The 23,050-nt window shown below is 43.9% G+C and overlaps 1 protein-coding gene across 3 annotated transcripts in view; it reads left to right on the forward strand.

Moving 5' to 3' along the window:
• ST7L (suppression of tumorigenicity 7 like) overlaps window positions 1-23,050 on the forward strand; it is a 424,041-nt gene that overhangs the window by 74,621 nt on the left and 326,370 nt on the right. For all 3 annotated transcript variants that reach the window (XM_068269737.1, XM_068269735.1, XM_068269736.1), the window contains exon 4: window positions 11,351-11,405. In XM_068269737.1, coding sequence (XP_068125838.1) covers window positions 11,351-11,405 — 55 coding nt within the window. The remainder of the gene's footprint in view (window positions 1-11,350; window positions 11,406-23,050) is intronic.

The following is a 23,050-nucleotide window of genomic DNA, read 5'->3' on the forward strand; positions in this document are numbered from 1 at the left end:
TTTACTTACTGCATTTGCAATCTCATTTGATATAAAGGATGACTTTTTCTCTATTACCTTTTGGTAGTTCTTCAAGTGGAGGATTAAGGCATGTTTTTTTTTTCTGGGGACTGAGATTTGCACCACAATCTTTCAAGTATCCGTCCTTGTCTTTTCAGCTCTTTTATAGCGTTATCAAACCACTGTGCATGATAGTGTGAGGTAAAATGCTTGGTGCGCATAGGAGCAATGGTCTCAAAGGTGGAGGACACACATTTGTTGTATTTAAACACCATCATATCAGGGTCCAAGCTGGAGTTTGACAATTCATCAAAGCTGAGGTTATCTCGGATAAGTTGCGGTGTTAGCCCTTTTAAGCGGCAATATTTAATTTGGTTCTTGAACTGATGTTTGACAGCTGGTATTGAGAGGGAGAAGTGGGTAGTGTGATGGTCTGACCAGACAACAGGATTAATTTCCACACTGCCTATTGACTGACCAGTATGGAATATAAGGTCCAGAGTGTTACCTTTCTTGTGAGTAGCAGAGCTGATTGCTTGGGAGAAGTTCATTTAAAGTACGAGGTAGCTCTATTCCATATATTGACATCTCCATCTGGGTGTTCCAGTGTTAGGTTGCATAGGAATTCTACAAGTTCCTTAAGTATGGCCGAGCCCTCTCCTTGTGGACGGTAGATAAGCAATATGTTAATGTTTTTCTTAGCTGAAAGATGCGCCCCCAAGAGTTGGTAGGTCCTACAGAAAGTGGTCTGATTTTCAAAACCGATCTAAAGCAAAGTGCGACCCCTGCGTTTTTCCCTGTTGCAGTGTATCACAGAATAGTTGATTGGCACGGCTGCCTCCAGGGTGGGGCTCGCTGGTTCAGAAAGCCAGATTTCAGTCAGGCAGGCCAGATGAGAAGACTCTATTAGATCTTATACCGCCCTCCGGGCTCCACACGACAATTTCTCGACAACCTTGCCTCCTGGCTCCCACACATCCTCTCCACTGACCTCCCCACCATCATCCTCGGGGATTTCAATATACCCATCAATGAACCAAAGAACTCTGTTGCGACCCGGCTACTCACCATAGCCAACTCACATGGCCTAGTACAACACACCAACGCCCCCACTCACACTGCACGTCACACTCTCGACCTTATATTCACTAAATCCACCACCATTGCAGACCTCGACATCGCACCATTTCCACCCTCAGACCATTACCTTCTCGCCTTCAACCTCCTCACGGAAGGCACCTCCAAAATACCCGCCCACCCACCTGGTCGATGGCAGCGAGACCTACGCAAGCTCAACCCTGGCGTCCTTGCTGACTCCCTCCATGGCCTATCCTCCACTCTCCCCACCCTAACCTGTCCTAATCTTGCTGCAGCTCAGTATCGCCAAATTCTCTCATCAGCCCTAGAGAAAGCTGCTCCACCAATATTCCGCCGCAACCGACCCCCTAACCCCCAGCCCTGGCGCACTACCCATACTCGCAACCTCCAGAGGGAAACACGCGCCACTGAACGAAAATGGCGGAAAACTCGACTAAACCAGGATTTCCTACAGTACAAGACTAACCTGCAGCAGTTCCACACTGCCCTTGCTCATGCGAAGCAGGAATACTTTACCAAGCTCATCGGAGCACAAGCTTCCAATCCCCAGCGTCTTTTTAGCACCTTCAACTCCCTGCTTAAACCCACCCCCCCACCTTCTGTTTCCTCCCTCTCTGCCACAGATTTAGCCACCCACTTCACCAACAAAATAGTCTCCATCCGTCAGGAAATATCCAATCTTCAATCTTCACCTCCCACCTGCTCACAACCTACTCCTTCTCCACCCTATCCTCCCCTCACCTCCTTCACTCCTACTACCACTGAGGAGGTCAACCACCTACTGCAGACTTCCCATACCACTACCTCCCCCCTTGACCCTATCCCTTCTGATCTACTTCAGCCTCACTTCACGGATCTGGCCCCAGTCCTCACTACCATGTTTAACCTCTCCCTATCCACAGGCACCTTCCCCTCAGACTTCAAGCAGGCCACTGTACTGCCTCTGCTCAAGAAACCCTCCCTCGACCCCTCGCTACCCTCCAACTACCGCCCGATCTCCCTCCTCCCCTTCGCCTCAAAACTCCTTGAGCGTCTGGTTCACAAACGCCTGACCCAGTACCTCAATGCCAACTCACTACTAGACCCACTGCAATCTGGATTTCGGCCTGCCCACTCAACCGAAACGGCTCTCACCAAAGTGGTCAATGACCTTGCCTTAGCTAAAGCTGAAGGTAAATACACCATTCTCCTCCTCCTTGACCTTTCAGCAGCTTTTGATACAGTAGATCATCCCCTACTCCTCCAGTCCCTCCAATCCATGGGCATTCACGATCTCGCCCTGACCTGGCTTTCATCCTACCTCTCCAACCGCTCCTTCACGACCTCCTTCAATGAGTCCTCGTCCACCCCCAACCACCTCTCAGTGGGAGTCCCCCACGGCTCGGTCCTTGGCCCCCTACTGTTCTCCCTATACACATCCTCCATTGGCAAGGTTATCTCCTCCATGGGTTTTAACTATCATCTGTATGCAGATGACACCCAAATCTATCTCCACACCCCTGACATATCCACCACTACCATGGACAAGGTCTCCTCCTGCCTATCTGCCATCTCCTCCTGGATGTCCGCTAGGTTCCTAAAACTAAATCTAGACAAAACGGAATTTATGATCTTCCCACCCCGGTCATCCCTGGACCTCCCAGATGTGCAGGTCACTGTTAACCACACTACTATTCACCCTACCTCTCAAGCCCGCTGTCTGGGTGTCACCCTGGACTCCGCACTCTCCTTCACTCCCCACATCCAAAACCTCACAAAGTCCTGCAACTTCCACCTTCGTAACATCTGTAAGATTCGCCCTTTCCTGACCCCTGCCACCACCAAACTCCTCATCCATGCCCTCATAATTTCCCGCCTCGACTACTGCAATGCCCTTCTGTCTGGACTCCCTAAGACCCGAATAGCCCCACTGCAGTCCATCATGAATGCGGCTGCCAGAATTATCCACTCCTCCCATCGCTCCACCAGGGCGGCTCCCCTCCGTGAATCCCTCCACTGGCTTCCTATCCAGTCCAGAATCAGATTAAAGATATTGTGTCTGACCTACAAATCCATCCACAAAACCTGTCCAACCTACATTTCTGATCTTACTCAGAGATACACACCAAGCCGCTCACTCCGCTCCTCCAATGAACTTCGCCTGACCGTCCCCCGCATCACCCAGTCCCATGCACGCCTCCAAGACTTCTCAAGAGCCGCTCCGACACTATGGAACTCCCTACCTCCACCCATTAGGGCAGCCCCCTCCTTCAACACCTTCAAGAAGGCCCTCAAAACTCACCTTTTCACTCTTGCCTACCACCCCTCACAATTGCTCTAAACCCACAGCCGAACTCTGGTCCCCTACCTCTCGTGTCCATACCTCTCCCTCTAGATTGTAAGCCTTTGGGCAGGGTCCTCACTCCTTTTGTGTCCTACCTGATCATGCACCTCTATTACTGTGCACCCATGCTATGCATTTGAGTGAACCTAACTTGCCTAACTCCATGCTCCCATCCAGTGACTGACTAAGCATTACCTTGTACTCATACTGTGCTGTGTGATCTGGTTTTCTTGTATTCCTGTATTGTCATATTGCTGTTTGTCACCCCTAAATATTGTCTGTAACCTAAATTAATGTCCAGCGCTGCGTAATATGTTGGCGCTTTATAAATACAACAAATAAATAAATAAATCATGTATGATTGCTGTTTTGTTATTTCTCGATCTGACATTACAGAGAACAGTCTTGATGGGGCTACCCTGGGAGCTGAGGTCTGTGATTGAGAACTTCAAAAGGGAACAGCCTCCAGATGTGTGGCTGTCATTTCTTCTGCATTGTGCTGGAACTCTGTAGATTTTGTCACAGAATTTGGTTCTGCAATAAAGAGTGAGACCCTCTTTTGGGCTTTCTGAGGATTCCAACATAAAGTGTACCTGAACTGTAATGATGGGTGTCTGCACACAGAGAGTGTCTGATTATTGGTGATCTGCAGTATCACCAACAATGCAGACGTATACCCGATTATTAATGATCTGCAGAATCACCAATACAAGTATGACTAACCTCTGGACACCTAGCAAGTGTAAGTGCTTGGGTGCAACAGTAACTTTACCAGCTGGGCCAGACCTCACCAGAGGAGCTGGTGAAGTACTAACAGTACACTAACCGTGCACTAGCGTACAAATTCCAGCAGGCTGGAGAGTGATAAACGAAGAGGCTGAATCTCCCGGGGAGCGGGTGATTCAGATACTACTGCAGGCACGAGGACACTCGTGGGGCGGGTGACCCAGACTGAACAGCAGACAAGGAGACAAAATGCAAACTTAATGGCAGATGCCCTATTAGAGCAGGTAATTGGGGCTGTACAACAATTTAACAAAACTGTTCCACCAGAGGAGCTGGTGTAAGCAGTACCTCACCAGTGGCGAGGGCCGACTGGTGAGTAGAGTGGTCAGGCAGGCAAGGTTTGGCAACAGAGAGGTAAGTATACACAAAATCGTGAGACAAGAGAGTAATCGATAAACAGGCAGAGGTTCAGCAACAGGAAGACACGTATCGGTATAGAATCGTGAGGCAAGAGAGTAATCGGTAATCAGGCAGAGGTTCAGCAACAGGAAAACAGATGGGCAGAAGTACAAGATCAGAAGACTGATACAAAGTCAGAGTGCTAGCCAGAGTCAAATACCAGAGATCAATGCAATAGTAAATCCTAGTCTGGGTGTGACGTCCTTGGTATCAACACCCCGGATCTAGTCTATACAATAACAATAGCAATATTCCTAACTTGGTGTGAAATCCTTAGCATCAACACCAGGGTAGCTATCTAAGGTCTGCGCGCTAACACGCAAGTACTCACGACGACAGACAAGGTATCAATGCAGCCCGGCTGCTTATGAAGCAGAGGAGACCTCACTGGCACGGCCTCCTCTCATCAGCCAATCCTGGGCGCCGTGGGTCTCCTCTGACGTCAGCCGACCAGCCAGTCAGCTGACGCCTCTTCTCCTGGAATAAAGGTCCTGTCTATGCGTGCGCCCGCGGAAGACAGCGACCCTATGAGCGGCAGAGAGCCCTGTCCTCGGTGTCCTACACGCCGAGGACACGGGCAGGAGCACCGAGGTGGCTGCGGTGGCAGAAGCGTTCGCCGCAGCCGATACCCCCCAGGTCCCTAACGAGGAGGCGGCTGCATCGGCGGCGGCACCGCTCGCCGCTGTAGTTATTACAGTACCCCCGCCCTCTAGGCGTGAACTCCGAACACGCTTCCTGAGTTGCTCCTTTTCTGTTTACCCCAACTATCATAGGGTGGGAGGGGAATATCTCTGCGAGAGGGACCTCAATCTCCTTGCCCTGATTGGTAGAGCCCAAACTCTGTCTGCTGGAATAACTTTCCAATCCACCACCTGTTCTTCACCATGCACTAAAGGAGCCCCTGTGTTGGCAACTTGATCACCCTGTAGTCCTATAGAAGCCACAACTAGACCTTCTGGGAGGATGCTCACAGGGGTAAAAGATTGCACAGATTCCGGCTCAAAGCATCTTGAGAGAGTGTCTGTTTTAATATTCTTACTGCCTGGTCTAAACGTAATAATGAAGTCAAACCGAGTAAAAAATAGGGACCACCGGGCCTGTCTAGGTGTAAGCCGTTTAGCACCCTCAATATACTGTAAATTTTTGCGGTCCGTAAAAACTGTGATCGTGAGCTGAGCCCCCTCAAGCCAGTGGCGCCATTCCTCAAATGCAAGTTTGATGGCCAATAGTTCCCGATTCCCTATATCATAGTTTCTCTCAGCTGGAGAGAACTTCCTGGAGAAGTAAGCGCATGGATGTAACTTGCCCTGTAAGCCAGAGCGCTGGAAAAGCACAGCTCCCACCCCAATCTCCGAAGCATCCACCTCTACCAAAAAAGGAAGAGACACATCTACCCGTTTCAAGATGGGGGCCGAGCAAAACCGGTGTTTAAGTGAGGCAAATGCAGACAGAGCCTCTGATGACCAATTGTGGGTGTCCATTCCCTTCTTGGTAAGATTAGTAAGAGGGGCCACTATTGAAGAGAACCCCTTGATGAACCGTCCATAGTAATTGGCAAACCCCAAGAAGCGTTGAAGGGATTTTAATCCGGCAGGACGAGGCCACTCTAAAACGGCCGATAGCTTATTGGGGTCCATCTCTAACCCCTGAGTCGAGATTATGAAACCAAGGAAAGGAACCCGAGAAACTTCAAAGACACACTTTTCAATAGGAAACATTTTGTTCAATCTCTCAGGGGTATAATACCACCTGAAGAGCAGTGTAAATGTTGTTTCTTTACAAATCGTGCCCTTAGCAGTCCTGGCAGTATGATCACAGGCCTTGTCCCACAGGCCTTGCAAAGTCCTCACCCAGCTCTTTCTCCCAGGCCACCATGCAGGACGTTGTTTTCAAAAGTGTTTAACTTAATAAAATGCTGGTATACGGTAGAAATAAGACCTACACCCCTTGGGTAGTTATTACAAATATATTTAAACACTGGGTTATAGGGGGAGGGGAATAATAAACAGAAAGGAAAAAATGTTTGAGCTGAATGTAATGAAATCTTAGTCTGGTGCATCTCTACCAAATCTAAATTTGCCAGCAATCCAGAATCTATTGGCAGTGTAAAGGGAATTTTCTTCCCACCAAGCAAAACTACGTCTTGTCAGAAAAAGCAGGTGGAAAGTTAGGATTGACCAAAAAGACAGGCACATTGGGGTAATTGAGGCCTAATTCAACTTATACAATTCTATTAAGACGAACTACCCGGGGATGATCTGATGTGTAAGATCCATTATAGACAGAAAAGGGGGGAAACAGAATGGGTCTCACACTTATCAGAGCACAGAAGTCAAATGAATGCCAGTCTGCCATCTCAGAGAACCTAGACGCTAGATAATAATACCAGAGATTCGGTAATCCTACCCCGCCTTTCCACATAAGAGTTTAATCGTATTTAATAGTATTTAGTCTAGATCTCACTCCAGACCAGAGGAATTTCCTAATTGCTTTATGCAAGTAATCAAAGTATGATTTGGGCACTAGTATGGGAATGGCTCCATAAAAAAAAAAAATTAGCAACTTAGGAAGAATGATCATTTTACATGCAACTACTCTACCTAACCAAGAGATTTTATACTTTGGCCAATCCTGAAATAATTCATTAACAGTGGCTGAGGGTAAGTTTCCCTGATATAGATCCGCAAAAGAAGGAGTTAAACGCCTAAATATTTCATTTTCTTCTTACACCACTTAAAGAGAATCTGTACTCTACTCTAATATTCTTACACTAAAAAGCATACCATTCTATTTCTTATTTTCTCCTGTGCCCCTCTGTGCTGTTTCTGCCACTCCCTGCTGCAATCCTGGCTTGTAATTAACAGTTTTAGGCAGTGTTTACAAACAAACTAACCAGCTTGTAATAGGCTCACATAAACATAGTGTGTGTGTCATACAGAGTGTGCAGGGGGCCTGCAGAGGGTGTGTATCGCTTCTAACCGATCACAAGCAGCCCTGCACATTCCACACACTCAAGCTTTAGCCCGACAGACACGACATAGGAAAGTAGATAAGATTTATTACAGAGACAGTGCAATTAGGAAAAGCTGCAGTAAGCCAGAGCACATTAGAACAGGCATAGGAACTTATAGGATAGAAGAACTAAGGCTGAAAAATTTGTTACAGAGTCTCTTTAAAGTCAAAGTTGGCCTCCAACAATTTAAATGCCGGACGTGGCAAGTTTTATAGGCATAGCCTTTTGATTTCGCTGAATTCACCCAAAGACCAGAAATAGTATGAAATTGGTTAAGAAGTACAAATCGATTTAGCAGAGAGGACATCAGTTGGGAAAGGAATAATAAAATATCTTCAGCATAAACTGATGATCTCAAAATCTCCATGTTCATAACCATGAATATCTGGGTTATTTCTAATGGATATTGATAGTGGTTCCATGGTGATAGCAAATAAAAACGGGAAGAGTCTCCCCCACCCAACCAATCTGATCAGAATTATACCCTGGAATTTCAATGCAAGTGAATAGATCATTATGTAAGACCTTAAAGGAAACCAGAGCTGGTATAAATAAAACGTATACATACCTGGGGCTTCCTCCAGCCCCATATGCAAGGATTTCTCCCATGCCGCCGTCTTCAGTCTTCCTGCTGGAGAGAAACACAAACAGCGTGTAACGATGGGTGTCAGCACACGAAATATTCTGATTATTGGTGATCTGCAGTATCACCAATAATACAGATGCTATACCTGATTATGTGGTGATCTGCAGAATCACCAATAATACTAGTATACTGTAGCTTGACACTGGACAGCCAATGGCAGAACGTGTATGAGTACTCAGAAGAGAGGGTCCACCCGAGGAGCGGGTGACCCCAATTGGACTGCAGCCGGTGTTCACTTTATGGGCGAGTGAGACAGACCTTACTGCAGCCGAGAGACGTAATGTGTAAACCCACCAGGAGAAAACACAAGGATGCAGTACAGCTGATCACCTGTGGAGCAAGTGATTCAGACTGTACTGCAGACTGGTAGTGTTTGGTGCACAGTACAAGGAGAGGAACCACAGATAGGCTAACCACTGTTCCCCTGGAGGGAATAGGTGGTATTGACTGTTTTGTAGCCTAGGCGTAGTTGATACTATTGTTGCTGCCGCCTAGTGGCACTAACATTACTGCAGGCTAGGATACCCAATGTGCTAATATCACTAGTATATGATAGTGTCCTACACCTGAGGTGATGGTGTAGGAACTATAACCCCTCACCAGTGGCAGAGCCCACTGGTGCGGGTGGCGTAGTCAGACAGGCAGAGTTTGGCAACAAGCGGACAGATACAGTACAGGAGCGAAAGGCTGATTCAACCTCAGAGGCAGGCAATGTTGGCAACGTGAATCAGATAGGCGAAGGTACAGAATCGATAATCAGAAGAATAGTCAGAGGAAGCAGAAGGTCATAACAAATAATACAATTCGAATTAGTACTTTAAGCTATCAACAGATCTGACTAAGTGTGGATCCCCAACTCCGGTTGGTTCTAGCACACTTTGGGAACTGTCTAGGGTCTGAGCGTTAACACACTCAAGCATTCGCAACAGCAGACGCGGAGGCACTGACAGGCCTGCTCTATATATACCCAGCCACGCTCCACAGCGCCGCCCCAGTCCCTCAGCCAATCCGGAAGCTAGTTGGAGTCAGCTGACCGTCGGATCAGCTGACTCCCCTTTTAGCTACATAAAGGTCCTGTCGCTCTGCTCGCGCGCGCGTAGGCCTCAGCCTGTGAGCAATGGAAGGTCCAGGCATAACTTGAACGTGTAACCGCGCGGCGGAGGCCGCATGCTGATCCGCGGAGATGGCCGCCATGTCGCTTGTCATAGCGGCGGTATCTCCGCTATTTCTTACACAGCGCACTTCACTTACATCAGACTGGCTCCGACTGACTGAAGTGCAGGGACCTGGTATTGGAGCTGCAGGAAGACTGAGGACGGTGGCGTGGGAGCGATCTGTGCATATGGGGCTGGAAGAAGCCCCAGGTATGTATAAAACGTTTTATTTATACCAGCTCTGGTCCACTTTAAATGCATTTAGAAAAAAAACTCCTCACCTAATTTTTGGCAGAACCAACTCTAAATATGTCCAGGAGACTGAGTCAAATGCCTTTGTAATATTAAGGCTGAACAATAGCAATCTATTCTTGTTAAGATCTGCATCCTGGAGTACATCAAGGGTCAGCCTAATATTGTCTGATTTTCATTTTTTTGTATTGTACCAATTTCTTGATTTATGGTCCCAAGCAATTTTTCTTACAGTTTTCTATCTATTTTTTTTATTCATAATTGGGAAAAAATTACATATCTGTATACATTGGTCAGATTTTTCATATGTTAAAATCAACTGGAAAAATGTTTTTTTTATGCTAGAATTGAAAAGAAATGTAAAACATTGTATTGTGTATGTTTGTAGCCACCTTTAGGCTCACGTCTCCCAAATACTCAGAGCATAGGAAGCAAAGAAGAGACTGGAAGAAAGAAGGAAAATAATGGATATTAAAGGAATTCTATCAAACTTTAACTATTTCTGTAAGCAGTATAAATCAATGTGCCAACAACAGTGAGTATGAGCACAGCATATATTTTTGCTGTGCAGCGTGTCATAGTCTTTATCTATCTACTGTCGGCATCCCCTAATAAAACTGACGGCGACGGGGAATTTGGGCAGTCCATTATACAAGAGGGGAATCCTCTTGCTGCGTACAGCAATGCTTTATTCTATTCTGATTCTCCCCACACAGAATAGGAAGTTATGCAGCATGTGAGCCGGCTCATAATGTTACCGTGAGGAGCCTCTCTCATGCCTAGTCTGAAGGAGACTCCGTGCTGAGCTGCCGTTGTGTGATTACTTGTTGCTACACATTGGTAAGCATATGAGCTGGAGGAGGGTGCGTCATTGCTCTGTAGACGAGAAGGGGAAAGGCTCCTCACAGTAACATTATGAGCCGGCTCACATGCTGCATAACTTGCTATTCTGTGTGGGGAGAATCAGAATAGAATAAAGCATTGCTGTACACAGCAAGAGGATTCCCCTCTTGTATAATGGACTGCCCCAATTCCCCGTCGCCGTCAGTTTTATTAGGGGATGCCGACAGTAGTTAGATAAAGACTGACACGCTGCACAGCAAAAATATATGCTGTGCTCATACTCACTGTTGTTGGCACATTGATTTATACTGCTTACAGAAATAGTTAAAGTTTGATAGAATTCCTTTAAGAAGCATGGGGAATAATCTTCTGGTTTGAAAGTCAACTTTAGCTTGGTCCCCATTTGTGGGAATTTCTACCTGATCCATGGTTGGCATGTGTGTCCAGAAGTATTCTGGTTCATTTCTCATTTACTAGGTACACATTAATTTTGGATTTAACGTCTGAAAAGAGTACATTTTGTTTCTTCCAATGCTCTGCAATTGCCATATTGGCAGATAGGAAAAGAGAGGTTATCAAATTTGTTTTGTGATGTCGAGAGTTGCTCCACTTTGCTGTGTAGTAGAGTGTCCCAGGTGTCCTTGTTAAACAGGGGCTGGATAACTTAATATATCTTAGATAGAACACGGTCCCTTCTGTGTGGCAACCCCCAAAACAATTCTGATTAGACTACACACTTTTAATGCACTGTCAATAAAATTTCAAATATTATTACAAAAACTGCAAGTATGCCTTTGCTGCCAATAATATTTTTCTTTATTCTTTTAACTTTCCAGAATGCAAAGTGTGGCGTAACCCACTGAATCTCTTCAGAGGAGCAGAGTACAACAGGTAATATTTTTACTGTAATGTTTTCATGGTACACTTTGTTGATCAAAATTAAAATACCGTACTCTGTACAATATTTTTAACATCAATTAGGAATGTCATTAGGCGGAATGACAGAAAATGCCCTTTTCCCCTTGCTTTAATCGTACTAAAAGGGAGATGTGACATGAGAACTTGCCCATAGTACTAAAAAACTTCTACCATTGTGTTTATTACAGTATATAGATTTGGAAGTGAAAACAGGAATGTGATGGGTTGCCATAGTAAATGCTTCATTTTTTATTCTCTGTATGAAAATGTTTTGTTCAGCCAATTTGAAGGTATAAACACTGTAACAGTCAAGTTGCTTTCTGTGAATTTCATCTCCTATTTAGAGAGCTGTAATTAAAATGATGTGTTTTGACAGATTTGGATAATATGATATTAGTTTTGCAATCCTATTTGTCTGTCTCCTTGGAGTTCTAGTCTTACTCCCCTGCAGGTTTTCAGTGGAATGATTGGCAAAGTCATTCAGGTCTGGAGAAATCCCAGGATCTAGAGAACCAGGCCTTCTGCTGATGTCTACAGTTTTGGGGTTTATGGAAATTCTTTGTATACACCTCTTTCTGGCATGACATTCCTCCTCTTTGTCCATCCATGTGAAAGAGCCAAGCTGAATACACAGAAGGGCTCAACTTGGTATCCTGAAATTTACGGTTAATGTTTTTTTATACAAACAAAGTCTACTTTAAACATCTACTTGATACTTCTACATACGTCCAGCTCCAGCCTATGAGCTCGTTTGACTTCAGTGATGTCACCGAGGCATGAATGGGTCATTCCACATTTTTCTTTAGTGCATTTTTATAGTAGTAATGATAAATCATTTGTGATTTTCCATTCTAAATATTTAGCCTTTGCACATGACCGCATAAAAATTAAAGAAGAGTGTTTATGTGCTTTGCTATAAGTATATGAGCCTTTTGTGGCTGCAGATATGATTATTAAAAATGATGAAGCAATGTACACAATGTACTGCTGTGCCCTATGTTCATTTTGCTGAGGTGTCCGGTGGGTGGTTGCTGCACCCCGGCTCAAACGAACGTTTCAACCAGAAACCGTGTCAACAGTGTACTCCTCTGGTTGGAAAGTCAGCGTACAATCCATATTTAATTCTCTGGAGGGCCACATAAAATGGCAAGGAAGATAGTATTCGGCCCACAGGCCTTGTGTTTGACATTTGTTCTCTAAGGTAATATAATCCCAAAACCATACAAGGCCTGTATGATGCATGACATCATACCAACATATTACATAGCAAACAGAAGTCACAGAGCATTTTCGGGGAGTGGCCTTACATTTATTACGAAAGGTGTTTTTTTTATTTTTTTTATTTTACTTTCCTGAAACTTAAAGAGAATCTGTATTGTTAAAATCGCACAAAAGTAAACAAACCAGTGCGTTAGGGGACATCTCCTATTACCCTCTGTCACAATTTTGCCACTCCTCGCCGCATTAAAAGTGGTTAAAAACCGTTTTAAAAAGTTTGTTTATAAACAAACAAAATGGCCACCAAAACAGGAAGTAGGTTGATGTACAGTATGTCCACACATAGAAAATACATTCATACACAAGCAGGCTGTATACACCCTTCCTCTTGAATCTCAAGAGATGTGTGTGTTTCTTTCCCCCTGCAGCTATCTTCCACTGAAGTGTCAGGCTGTTTCTTCCTGCAGAGTGCAGACAGCTCTGCCTGTATGTAATTCCTCAGTATGTGAAAGCCCAGCCAGCTCAGAGGAGGATTTATCCAGCTTGTAAAAGATAATAGAGCAGAGAGAAGCTGCACTAATCTAAATAACACACAGTAGTGTGCAGAGAGGGGCCTGGAGGGGGGAGATGCATCACAGAACCACAACACTGAAGAACTTGGCAGCCTTCCAGACACAGGCCGACAAGTCTGACAAGAGAGAGATAAGTTGATTTATTACAGAGATGGTGATAGTAGAACGTGCTGCAGTAAGCCAGAACACATTAGAATAGCTTTTGGAACTTGTAGGATGATAAAAAACAGGATGCAATTTTTGTTACGGAGTCTCTTTAAATTAAAGGGCATTTAACCAAGCTTTTTAAACTTTGTATAAGTAATACAAACCAATAAAGGCTTTTTATTTGCTTCTTATTGGTCACATACAGGAGCTATAGTTGAATTTATGCTATACGCCCTAATTGTTGTCATAATAATATAAAGATCCGGTAAAGGATCTCTCAGATTACGCTAGGACTTGCAAGCCCAAAGGCTCTGTTGGGATTTGCATTGTGCAGTACTAAGGGTTTTTGTTATTTTGGCAACTTGCAGGATAATTCTGAGTAATTTTCAGAAAGAGCCTCTTGACATTGAGAAGTAGAACTGTATCATTTATGGTGAGGTCGACTACCCTGGGGATAATTTTCAGAGGGAGTTATTTGAGAGTGTGGATTATAACTGTATCTTTACCTGTATCTGGGTGAGTAATTTTCCAAAAGAACCCCTCGAGAGTGTGAAGCTGAAGTGTGTCGTTCAGGGAGATGGGTTGTTGGGAACATTTAGTGTGACTTATGGACCTGCATAATCCGCAATCTGTTTGACTTTTTTCTTTGTGCACTGCCTCTGACACAGGAGACCAGGATTTGAATCCCAGCTCTTGCTGTTTAGTAAACCAGCACCTATTAATCTCCTTCGGTAAGGACCCCTTATGCAAGACTCCCTAACACTGCTACTGCCTCTTGAGAGCGTCCTAGTAGCTGCAGCTCAATTGCACTGAGTCCGCCAGGAGAAAAACGCAATATAAATGTCCTGTCTTGTAATGGCAAAAGTGGAACTTACTGTTTTCATACAGTTCCACCTTTTATGTTTGTCTGATTTCCTTTTTGAATATGTCCTTTACAGAGTGCTAATTTTATAGATATAGTGCTTGCTTGCTTTGCTTAGTGGTTTCCCCACAGATTTTTTGCAATAGGACATTCCTACGCATCACAACATTCTGCTTTCTGCCTGTGAAGGGAGGCCATCTCCAAGATTGTCAAAGTAACCTGCAGAGTGATCTGGAGGAACTTTTGGAATGTTTATTTGCCAGTATCAAACCACGGTGGGAAGAGATTACAGTGCAGTTCTGGTCCATTTTCTGGCACAGCAAATTTTTCCAGGAGATTGGCCAGCTTCAGTCAAGACCATGTATGGCCTGCAACAAGTTCACAAGCATTCTCATTTATGTATGTCGAGGATGAGGTCTTTGCTCTCTCTGCACACATTATATGGCCTGAGATTTGTTGGTTTGTTACTTTTAATCGCCAAGTTCCTTTGGCAAACTGAATATGTGTGAATTTTTTTTTTTTTTTTTTGCAGTCTGTGTACTGCAGTCTGTTTACTGTTTTTTAACTAACACATTTAGTTACAATATTTAACTTTTTAGTTTTGAATTTACTTACAATAATTTGGTTTCACTTACAATTGATTGATTTTAGTTCTCGGTAAACATTGTTAAATTTATTGTGATCACATTTATATATATATTTATATATTCATTCCACTGTCCTATATAAGTTAATTATAATGCATGCTGATCCAAGTTAGTATGTGCAAGAAATTGTGTAAATTCAGATATAGTGGAAGTAAGCCCTTAAAGAGACACTGAAGCAAAAAAAAATATATGATATAGTGAATTGGTTGTGTACTATGAATAATTACTAGAAGATTAGCAGCAAAGAAAATATTCTCATACTTTTATTTTCAGGTATATAGTGTTTTTTCTAACATTGCATCATTCTCTAATATGTGCAGATTACACAACACTCAGCATTCAAAATGAGTCTTTCAGAGCAGTCTGTGAAGTAATGACCTCTCCTCTAGCAGAGGAAAAGTAAATAGTCCAAGAACAGTTGAGATAATAAAAGTCAGATAACGGCCCTCTCCACGACTAAAGGTGGCCATACACTGGTCGATGTGCCATTAGATCGACCAGCTGACAGATCCCTATCTGATCGAATCTGATCAGAGAGGGATCGTATGGCTGCCTTTACTGCAAACAGATTGTGAATCGATTTCAGCCTGAAACCGATTCGCCATCTGCTGAGCTGCTCCTGCCGCCTGTCCCCCCCCCCCCCCCCCCCCCCCCCGTATACATTACCTGATGCTGGCTCCGGCGCTTCCTGTGTTACTCCGTGACCAGGAAGTTCAAATAGAGCGCCCTCTATTTGAACTTCCTGGTCACTGCAGTGACACAGGAAGCGCCGGGATGGATGGAGCCGGAACAGAGCCGTGCAGCGCGGAGAAGACGCCCGGGAGCTAGCCTCAGGTAATGTATACTTGATCGGATCGGCCGCCGCTAGCGACGCGCACTTTACCCGCGGGCGATCGAGGGTAATTTCCCGCACAGCGCGATCGACGGACCGATCCGATTTCGGGAGGAAATCGGATCGGCGGCTGCGTTTACCGCGAACGATTGGCAGCAGATTCGATCCCAGGATCGAATCTGCTGTCGAAACGGCCGCGAATCGAGCCAGTGTATGGCCTGCTTAACTTAGTCGGAGAGCTTAATGGCTTGTTTGCATAGAGATAACAACTGGAGTTTCTCAACTCTTCCTGTACTGGAAACAATTACACTGATGTATCTGATCTTAATGTTTTATTTCTTAGCTGTGCTACACATACAAATCATAATATCATCATTTTTTTTTAGCTTCAGTGTCTCTTTAAAGAGCAACTTTAACCCAGGATTGAACTTCATTCCAATCAGTAGCTGATACCCCTTTTCTGGAATAGTTCATCAGGGACGTCTGTATGGCTGATATTGTGGTGAAACCCCTCCCTTAGTGCGATGTCATGACCATGGTCCTTACAGTTAGCTGCCTGTGAACCTCATTGCATTGTGGGAAATAACGACATTATCCAGCTGCCGAGCAAGCAATATCTCCATCTGTACATAGAACTCTCAGTAACTAACATTCTGTACAGATCAACTGGCAACTAAAGATGTCACCACCAGTGATAAGTTACAGAATATAAATCAGGGTGAGGACATACTTTACAATAGGCAAACACTGACTAAATCTATAAATGAATATTGTAAAAAATAAGCAATTTTATTGGTTATTTTCACAGCAGTTCATTTTCGAGCAATTTGTAGAGCCAAATCTGCAAGGAAAATTAATGGGGGTGTTATAAGTGTGTTCAGTTCACAGATAAGTCTTAAATACAGCATCATTGTTATTCAAAATCTATAAAAACAGTTATGGTTAAAATGACTAGTACATCAATAATATGAAAGTAAAAGTTTCTGAGCAGATATACTAAATATCTAATCACTGAAAATAATGATGTTACTTGTAACATTCACTTCATCAGCTGAAAACACCTGCAAAAAAGCTCCCTGGTGTTTGCAGTCCAATGTCTCTCTGTATATTCATTTATAATTCATCTCTCTAGACACATGATAAGCCTAAGGGTGGCCACTAATGATCCAATCATTTTCATCCAATCTTACCAAATCTATGTAGTAGAATAGTAAACTGAGTAAATGTATTGAATAGATACTATAGGTAGCACCTTATATTACATAGAAATGGTAAGATTGGATGAAAAAGATTGGATCATTAGTGGCTACCATAATGCTTGTAACAGAGTCACTCCATAATAAATAGCTCATTTCTTAGTATCAGTTTTGTATGGACATTGTGTCACAGGCAATAAGCCTAGGCTGTACTCCAATAACCAGAAGTGATATTCACACAAAATAATGTATTAATGTACATCCATACGACAGAGTGTCACCAGAATCATAAATTCACACATTGAATCTTGCAGTGAGAGTGACCTAAATCCCCTTCCCAAAAAGTAAGTCCACAAGAGACTCCATAGGCAATGGGTCAAACATTTTGCAATTAGAACAGTACTATTATTCCACAAAATAAATTAAATGTCCTTGTGTAGCACAGAACAGCTGGCCATAGCCCAGAAGATGTTTTACAATACCTGTCATTGGAGTGCAGGAAACCCAATCAGTAGCTTGGGAGTGACAGGGAGAAGTGTACAGCAGTGTATCAGTGGTCAGGTGAGGGACCCTCAGATCCTACCATCCTGATGTTTTTTGCCAGGACTGCACGTTTTTTTCAGGGGTAGCTGCCATTTGACTCCTAAACCCTGCCAGGAACCAGGTATTCTGCCTGCCACTTTTTTTTTTTTTTTTATAAAGTGTTTACATTAGGTTATAACTCTGATTGCAACAATAATTTGCCATGTTCAATTCTGTGGTTTATTATGCTGTATAATGCAGTTTCATTTGAGTTTTCTGTAGATGTAATACAAAGTTTTAAATCCGCTAAACTGAACACTTGGGCACTATTGACTATATAAAGCAGAATAAAATATATTCCACAGAGAGATAATGCAGTCAAGATGACAGCCCTCTGTGGCTTTTAAATGTTTTTGAGGCAATTTTGCCTAGAATGCTAGAGAATAGTGTAGACAAGGGCCCTAATTCAGTTTTCACTCTGCTCCATAGTTTTCTCAAAGGCCATGCTTACACCTTAACCACTTCCCGACCGCCGTATAGACAATTGGCGGCCGGGAACTGGACCCCGCAAGGACCGCCGTATTGACAAATGGCGGCGGTCCTTGTAAGGACATGGGCGGCGCGATCGCGTCATTCGTGACTAGCACCCGGATCGCCGCATACAAAGTGTATAATACACTTTGTAATGTTTACAAAGTGTATTAAACAGGCTGCCTCCTGCCCTGGTGGTCCCAATGTCCGAGGGACCACCAGGGCAGGCTGCAGCCACCCTATGTCGCACCCAAGCACACTGATTTCCCCCCCCCCCCTGCCCCAGATCGCCCACAGCACCCCTCAGACCCCCCCCCCCCTGCCCACCCCCCAGACCCCTGTTTGCACCCAATCAACCCCCTAATCACCCATCAATCACTCCCTGTCACTATTTGTCAACGCTATTTCCCCCCCCCCCCCCCTGCCCCCTCCTGATCACCCCCCAGATTCTCCCCAGACACCCCCCCCCCCTGTGTACTGTATGCATCTATCCCCCTGATTACCTGTCAATTACCCATCAATCACCCCCTGTCACTGCCACCCATCAATCAGCCCTTAACCTGACCCTTGCGGGCAATCTGATCACCCACCCACACCAATAGATCGCCCGCAGATCCGACATCCGATCACCTCCCAAGTGCAGTGTTTACATCTGTTCTCTACCCTAAACACCCACTAATTACCCATCAATCACCCCCTGTCACTGCTACCTATCAGATTAGACCCCTATCTGCCCCTAGGGCACTCAGTCACCCGCCCACACCCTCAGACCCCAGCCCTGATCACCTCGCCAGTGCATTGCTTGCATCTATTCCCCCCTCTAATCACACCTTGAGACACCCATCAATCACCTCCTGTCACCCCCTAGCACAGCTACCCATCAGATCAGGCCCTAATTTGCCCCGTGTGGGCTCCTGATCACTCGGCCAAACCCTCAGATCCCCCTCAGACCCCCTTCCGATCACCTCCCCAGTGCATTGATTGCATCTATTTTCCCCTCTAACCACACCCTGAGACACCCATCAATCACCTCCTGTCACCCCCCCTAGCACTCATATCCATCAGATCAGGCCCAATACAACCTGTCATCTAAAAGGCCACCCTGCTTATAACTGGTTCCACAAAATTCGCCCCCTCATAGACCACCTGTCATCAAAATTTGCAGATGCTTATACCCCTGAACAGCCATTTTGAGACATTTGGTTTCCAGACTACTCACGGTTTTGGGCCCGTAAAATGCCAGGGCGGTATAGGAACCCCACAAGTGACCCCATTTTAGAAAAAAAGACACCCCAAGGTATTCTGTTAGGTGTATGACGAGTTCATAGAAGATTTTATTTTTTGTCGAAAGTTAGCGGAAATTGATTTTTATTGTTGTTTTTTCACAAAGTGTCATTTTTCACTAACTTGTGACAAAAAATAAAATCTTCTATGAACTCACCATACTCCTAACGAAATACCTTTTGGGTGTCTTCTTTCTAGAATGGGGTCATTTGTGGGGTTCCTATACTGCCCTGACATTTTAGGGGCCCTAAACCATGAGGAGTAGTCTAGAAAACAAATGCCTCAAAATGACCTGTGAATAGGACGTTGGGCCCCTTAGCGCACCTAGGCTACAAAAAAGTGTCACACATGTGGTACCGCCGTACTCGGGAAAAGTAGTATAATGTGTTTTGGGGTGTATTTTTACACATACCCATGCTGGGTGGGAGAAATATCTCTGTAAATGGACAATTGTGTGTAAAAAAAAAAAAAAATGAAACCATTGTCATTTAGGCCTGGTGCACACCAAAGGAGTTTTTCTGAGCGTTTTGAGTTTTTAAATCTGCTGCTAATGTTATCCTATGTGTCTGTGCACACTGGAGCAATGAGGTTTTGTAAAAAAACCCCATAGCATTACATTGGGAAGAGCTTTTGAAACCTCTAAAAGCTCTTCCCAATGTAATGCTATGGGGCTTTTTACAAAACCTCATTGCTCCAGTGTGCACAGACACATAGGATAACATTAGCAGCAGATTTAAAAACTCAATACGCTCAGAAAAACTCCTCTGGTGTGCACCAGGCCTTACAGAGATATTTCTCCCACCCAGCATGGGTATGTGTAAAAATACACCCCAAAACACATTATACTACTTCTCCTGAGTACGGCGGTACCACATGTGTGGCACTTTTTTACAACCTAAGTACGCTAAGGGGCCCAAAGTCCAATGAGTACCTTTAGGATTTCACAAGTCATTTTTGTTTCAAGACTACGCCTCACGGTTTAGGGCCCCTAAAATGCCAGGGCAGTATAGGAACCCTACAAATGACCCCATTCTAGAAAGAAGACACCCCAAGGTATTTTATTAGGAGTTCATAGAAGATTTTATTTTTTTGTCACAAGTTAGCGGAAATTGATTTTTATTGGTTTTTTTTCACAAAGTGTCATTTTCCGCTAACTTGTGACAAAAAATAAAATCTTCTATGAGCTCACCGTACTCCTAACGGAATACCTTGGGGTGTCTTCTTTCTAAAATGGGGTCACTTGTGGGGTTCCTATACTGTCCTGGCATTTTACGGGCCCTAAACCGTGAGGAGTAGTCTTGAAACGAAATTTCTCAAAATGTCTTGTGAAATTCTAAAGGTACTCATTGGACTTTGGGCCCCTTAGCGCAGTTAGGGTGCAAAAAAGTGCCACACATGTGGTATCGCCGTACTCAGGAGAAGTAGTATAATGTGTTTTGGGGTGTATTTTTACACATACCCATGCTAAGTGGGAGAAATCTCTCTGTAAATGGACAATAGTGTGTAAAAAAAAAAATGAAAAAATTGTCATTTACAGAGATTTCTCCCACCCAGCATCGGTATGTGTAAAAATACACCCCAAAACACATTATACTACTTCTACCGAGTACGGCAATACCACGTGTGCCACTTTTTTGCAGCCTAACTGCGCTAAGGGGCCCAAAGTCCAATGAGCACCTGTCGGCTTTACAGGGGTGCTTACAAATTAGCACCCCCCAAAATGCGAGGACAGTAAACACACCCCACAAATGACCCCATTTTGGAAAGTAGACACTTCAAGGTATTCAGAGAGGGGCATGGTGAGTCCGTGGCAGATTTCATTTTTTTTTTTTTTTTTTTTTTTGTCGCAAGTTAGAAGAAATGGAATTTTTTTTTTTTGTCACAAAGTGTTATTTTCCGCTTACTTGTGACAAAAAATAATATCTTCTATGAACTCACTATGCCTCTCAGTGAATACTTTAGGATGTCTTCTTTCCAAAATGGGGTCATTTGGGGGGTATTTATACTATCCTGGAATTTTAGCCCCTCATGAAACATGACAGGGGGTCAGAAAAGTCATAGATGTTTGAAAATGGGAAAATTCACTTTTTGCACCATAGTTTGTAAACGCTATAACTTTTACCCAAACCAATAAATATACACTGAATGGTTTTTTTTTTTTATCAAAAACATGTTTGTCCACATTTTTCGCGCTGCATGTATACAGAAATTTTACTTTATTTGAAAAATGTCAGCACAGAAAGTTAAAAAAATAATTTTTTTTGCCAAAATTCATGTCTTTTTTGATGAATATAATAAAAAGTAAAAATTGCAGCAGCAATCAAATAGCACCAAAAGAAAGCTTTATTAGTGACAAGAAAAGAAGCTAAAATTCATTTAGGTGGTAGGTTGTATGAGCGAGCAATAAACCGTGAAAGCTGCAGTGGTCTGAATGGGAAAAAAAATTGCCTGGTCCTTAAGGGGGGTAAAGCCCACGGTCCTCAAGTGGTTAACTCTAAAACACCTATTCGGCCACCAACAGGCAAATACATGCTTATAATTGCTTGTCCCAAACTCCTTTAAGTTTGAGATGTTATAAGACTACTTTTTAGTATCTTTCTTTACTTGGTGTGTATGCTGAATAAGTGTAGGCCCGACTTATACAAACATTGATAGTTAATATTGACTGCAAGAAGGATGAAGACCATAAAAGGATGATGATAGATCACTGTGAGACAATCAAAGCCACCAAGGGAAAAAATAAGCAAAAAGGGGAATGCTAAAAGGCAGTAATGGAAGGGACGTAACAGATCATTTTGAAAGAGATGGCAGGATTGTGAAGAGCTGTTATAGAAGAGGGACCAAGGAACCCTTGATATTTATGGTATGTTAGTAGAACAAGAATCAGATGAAGAGAAAAGTTAGGTAGGGTGGGCTTTAGAAAGTGTTGCAGGCAATAGAAAGTTATGGAATCCTAGCAATACGGGTATATATTATTTTGGCGCCGCTCAGTTCAGCGCGGGGAGACCCGAATGACTGCTTTCCCCACTGCCTCTAAACTCCGAGGTGGCGGTAAATACTATTCCCCCTCCGAGTTGTCGCAACTCGGAGGGAGATGTAATTCGTGGTCCTGCTGATGTTCTTTTAGCAATGTGACAGTTAATCTATAACATTCAAGAATGCTTAAAGTTCTTTATAGAGTGCGCTACCCTTTCCCATAAAATGTATATTAATCCTAAAAAATTTTAATCCCGGAACCGTTCTACTGTACTGATCCTCTGTATTGCGTCCTTTTCCACTTAGAAGCCACTGTTTATCCGGGTACTCCAAAAGATCATCCAAGACACGGCACATAAAGGAGACAGAAAGGAAAAAACATGCGATCTGTCTGGATTAATTTCACACGGGGACCATCACCCTAGGGGGGCCCAACAGTGCAGATTCTAGTTTGGGATCACCTCTGCCACCTCATACAATGAGTCCCACTCTCGTCTCCAGGCTCTTCCAAGCTAGAGGATTTGGTACAGAGCATGTTTGCCACTCTGCTATACCACCTTTTCTTTTGAAAGCACTCTATAGATATAGATATTTCGAAATTAAAGAGAGCAAGTGTTCAAATGGCATTACCCTGCAAAAAGAACAAAGTAGTTTAAAGCAATGTTAAAACACCTACACAATAAATATATTCTTATTTATTGTTCCCCATATGTTCCAGACCCCATCCGTCTTTTTCACTGCTCCCCACCACTTGTTCTATGCAGAAACATCAGGTTTGAGGCTAGGTGCACACTTAGCACAAACGCTAGCGTGCGCAAACCACTGTGTTTT

This window comes from Hyperolius riggenbachi, chromosome 2, assembly GCF_040937935.1.
Source record: "Hyperolius riggenbachi isolate aHypRig1 chromosome 2, aHypRig1.pri, whole genome shotgun sequence".
Lineage (NCBI taxonomy): Eukaryota > Metazoa > Chordata > Amphibia > Anura > Hyperoliidae > Hyperolius > Hyperolius riggenbachi.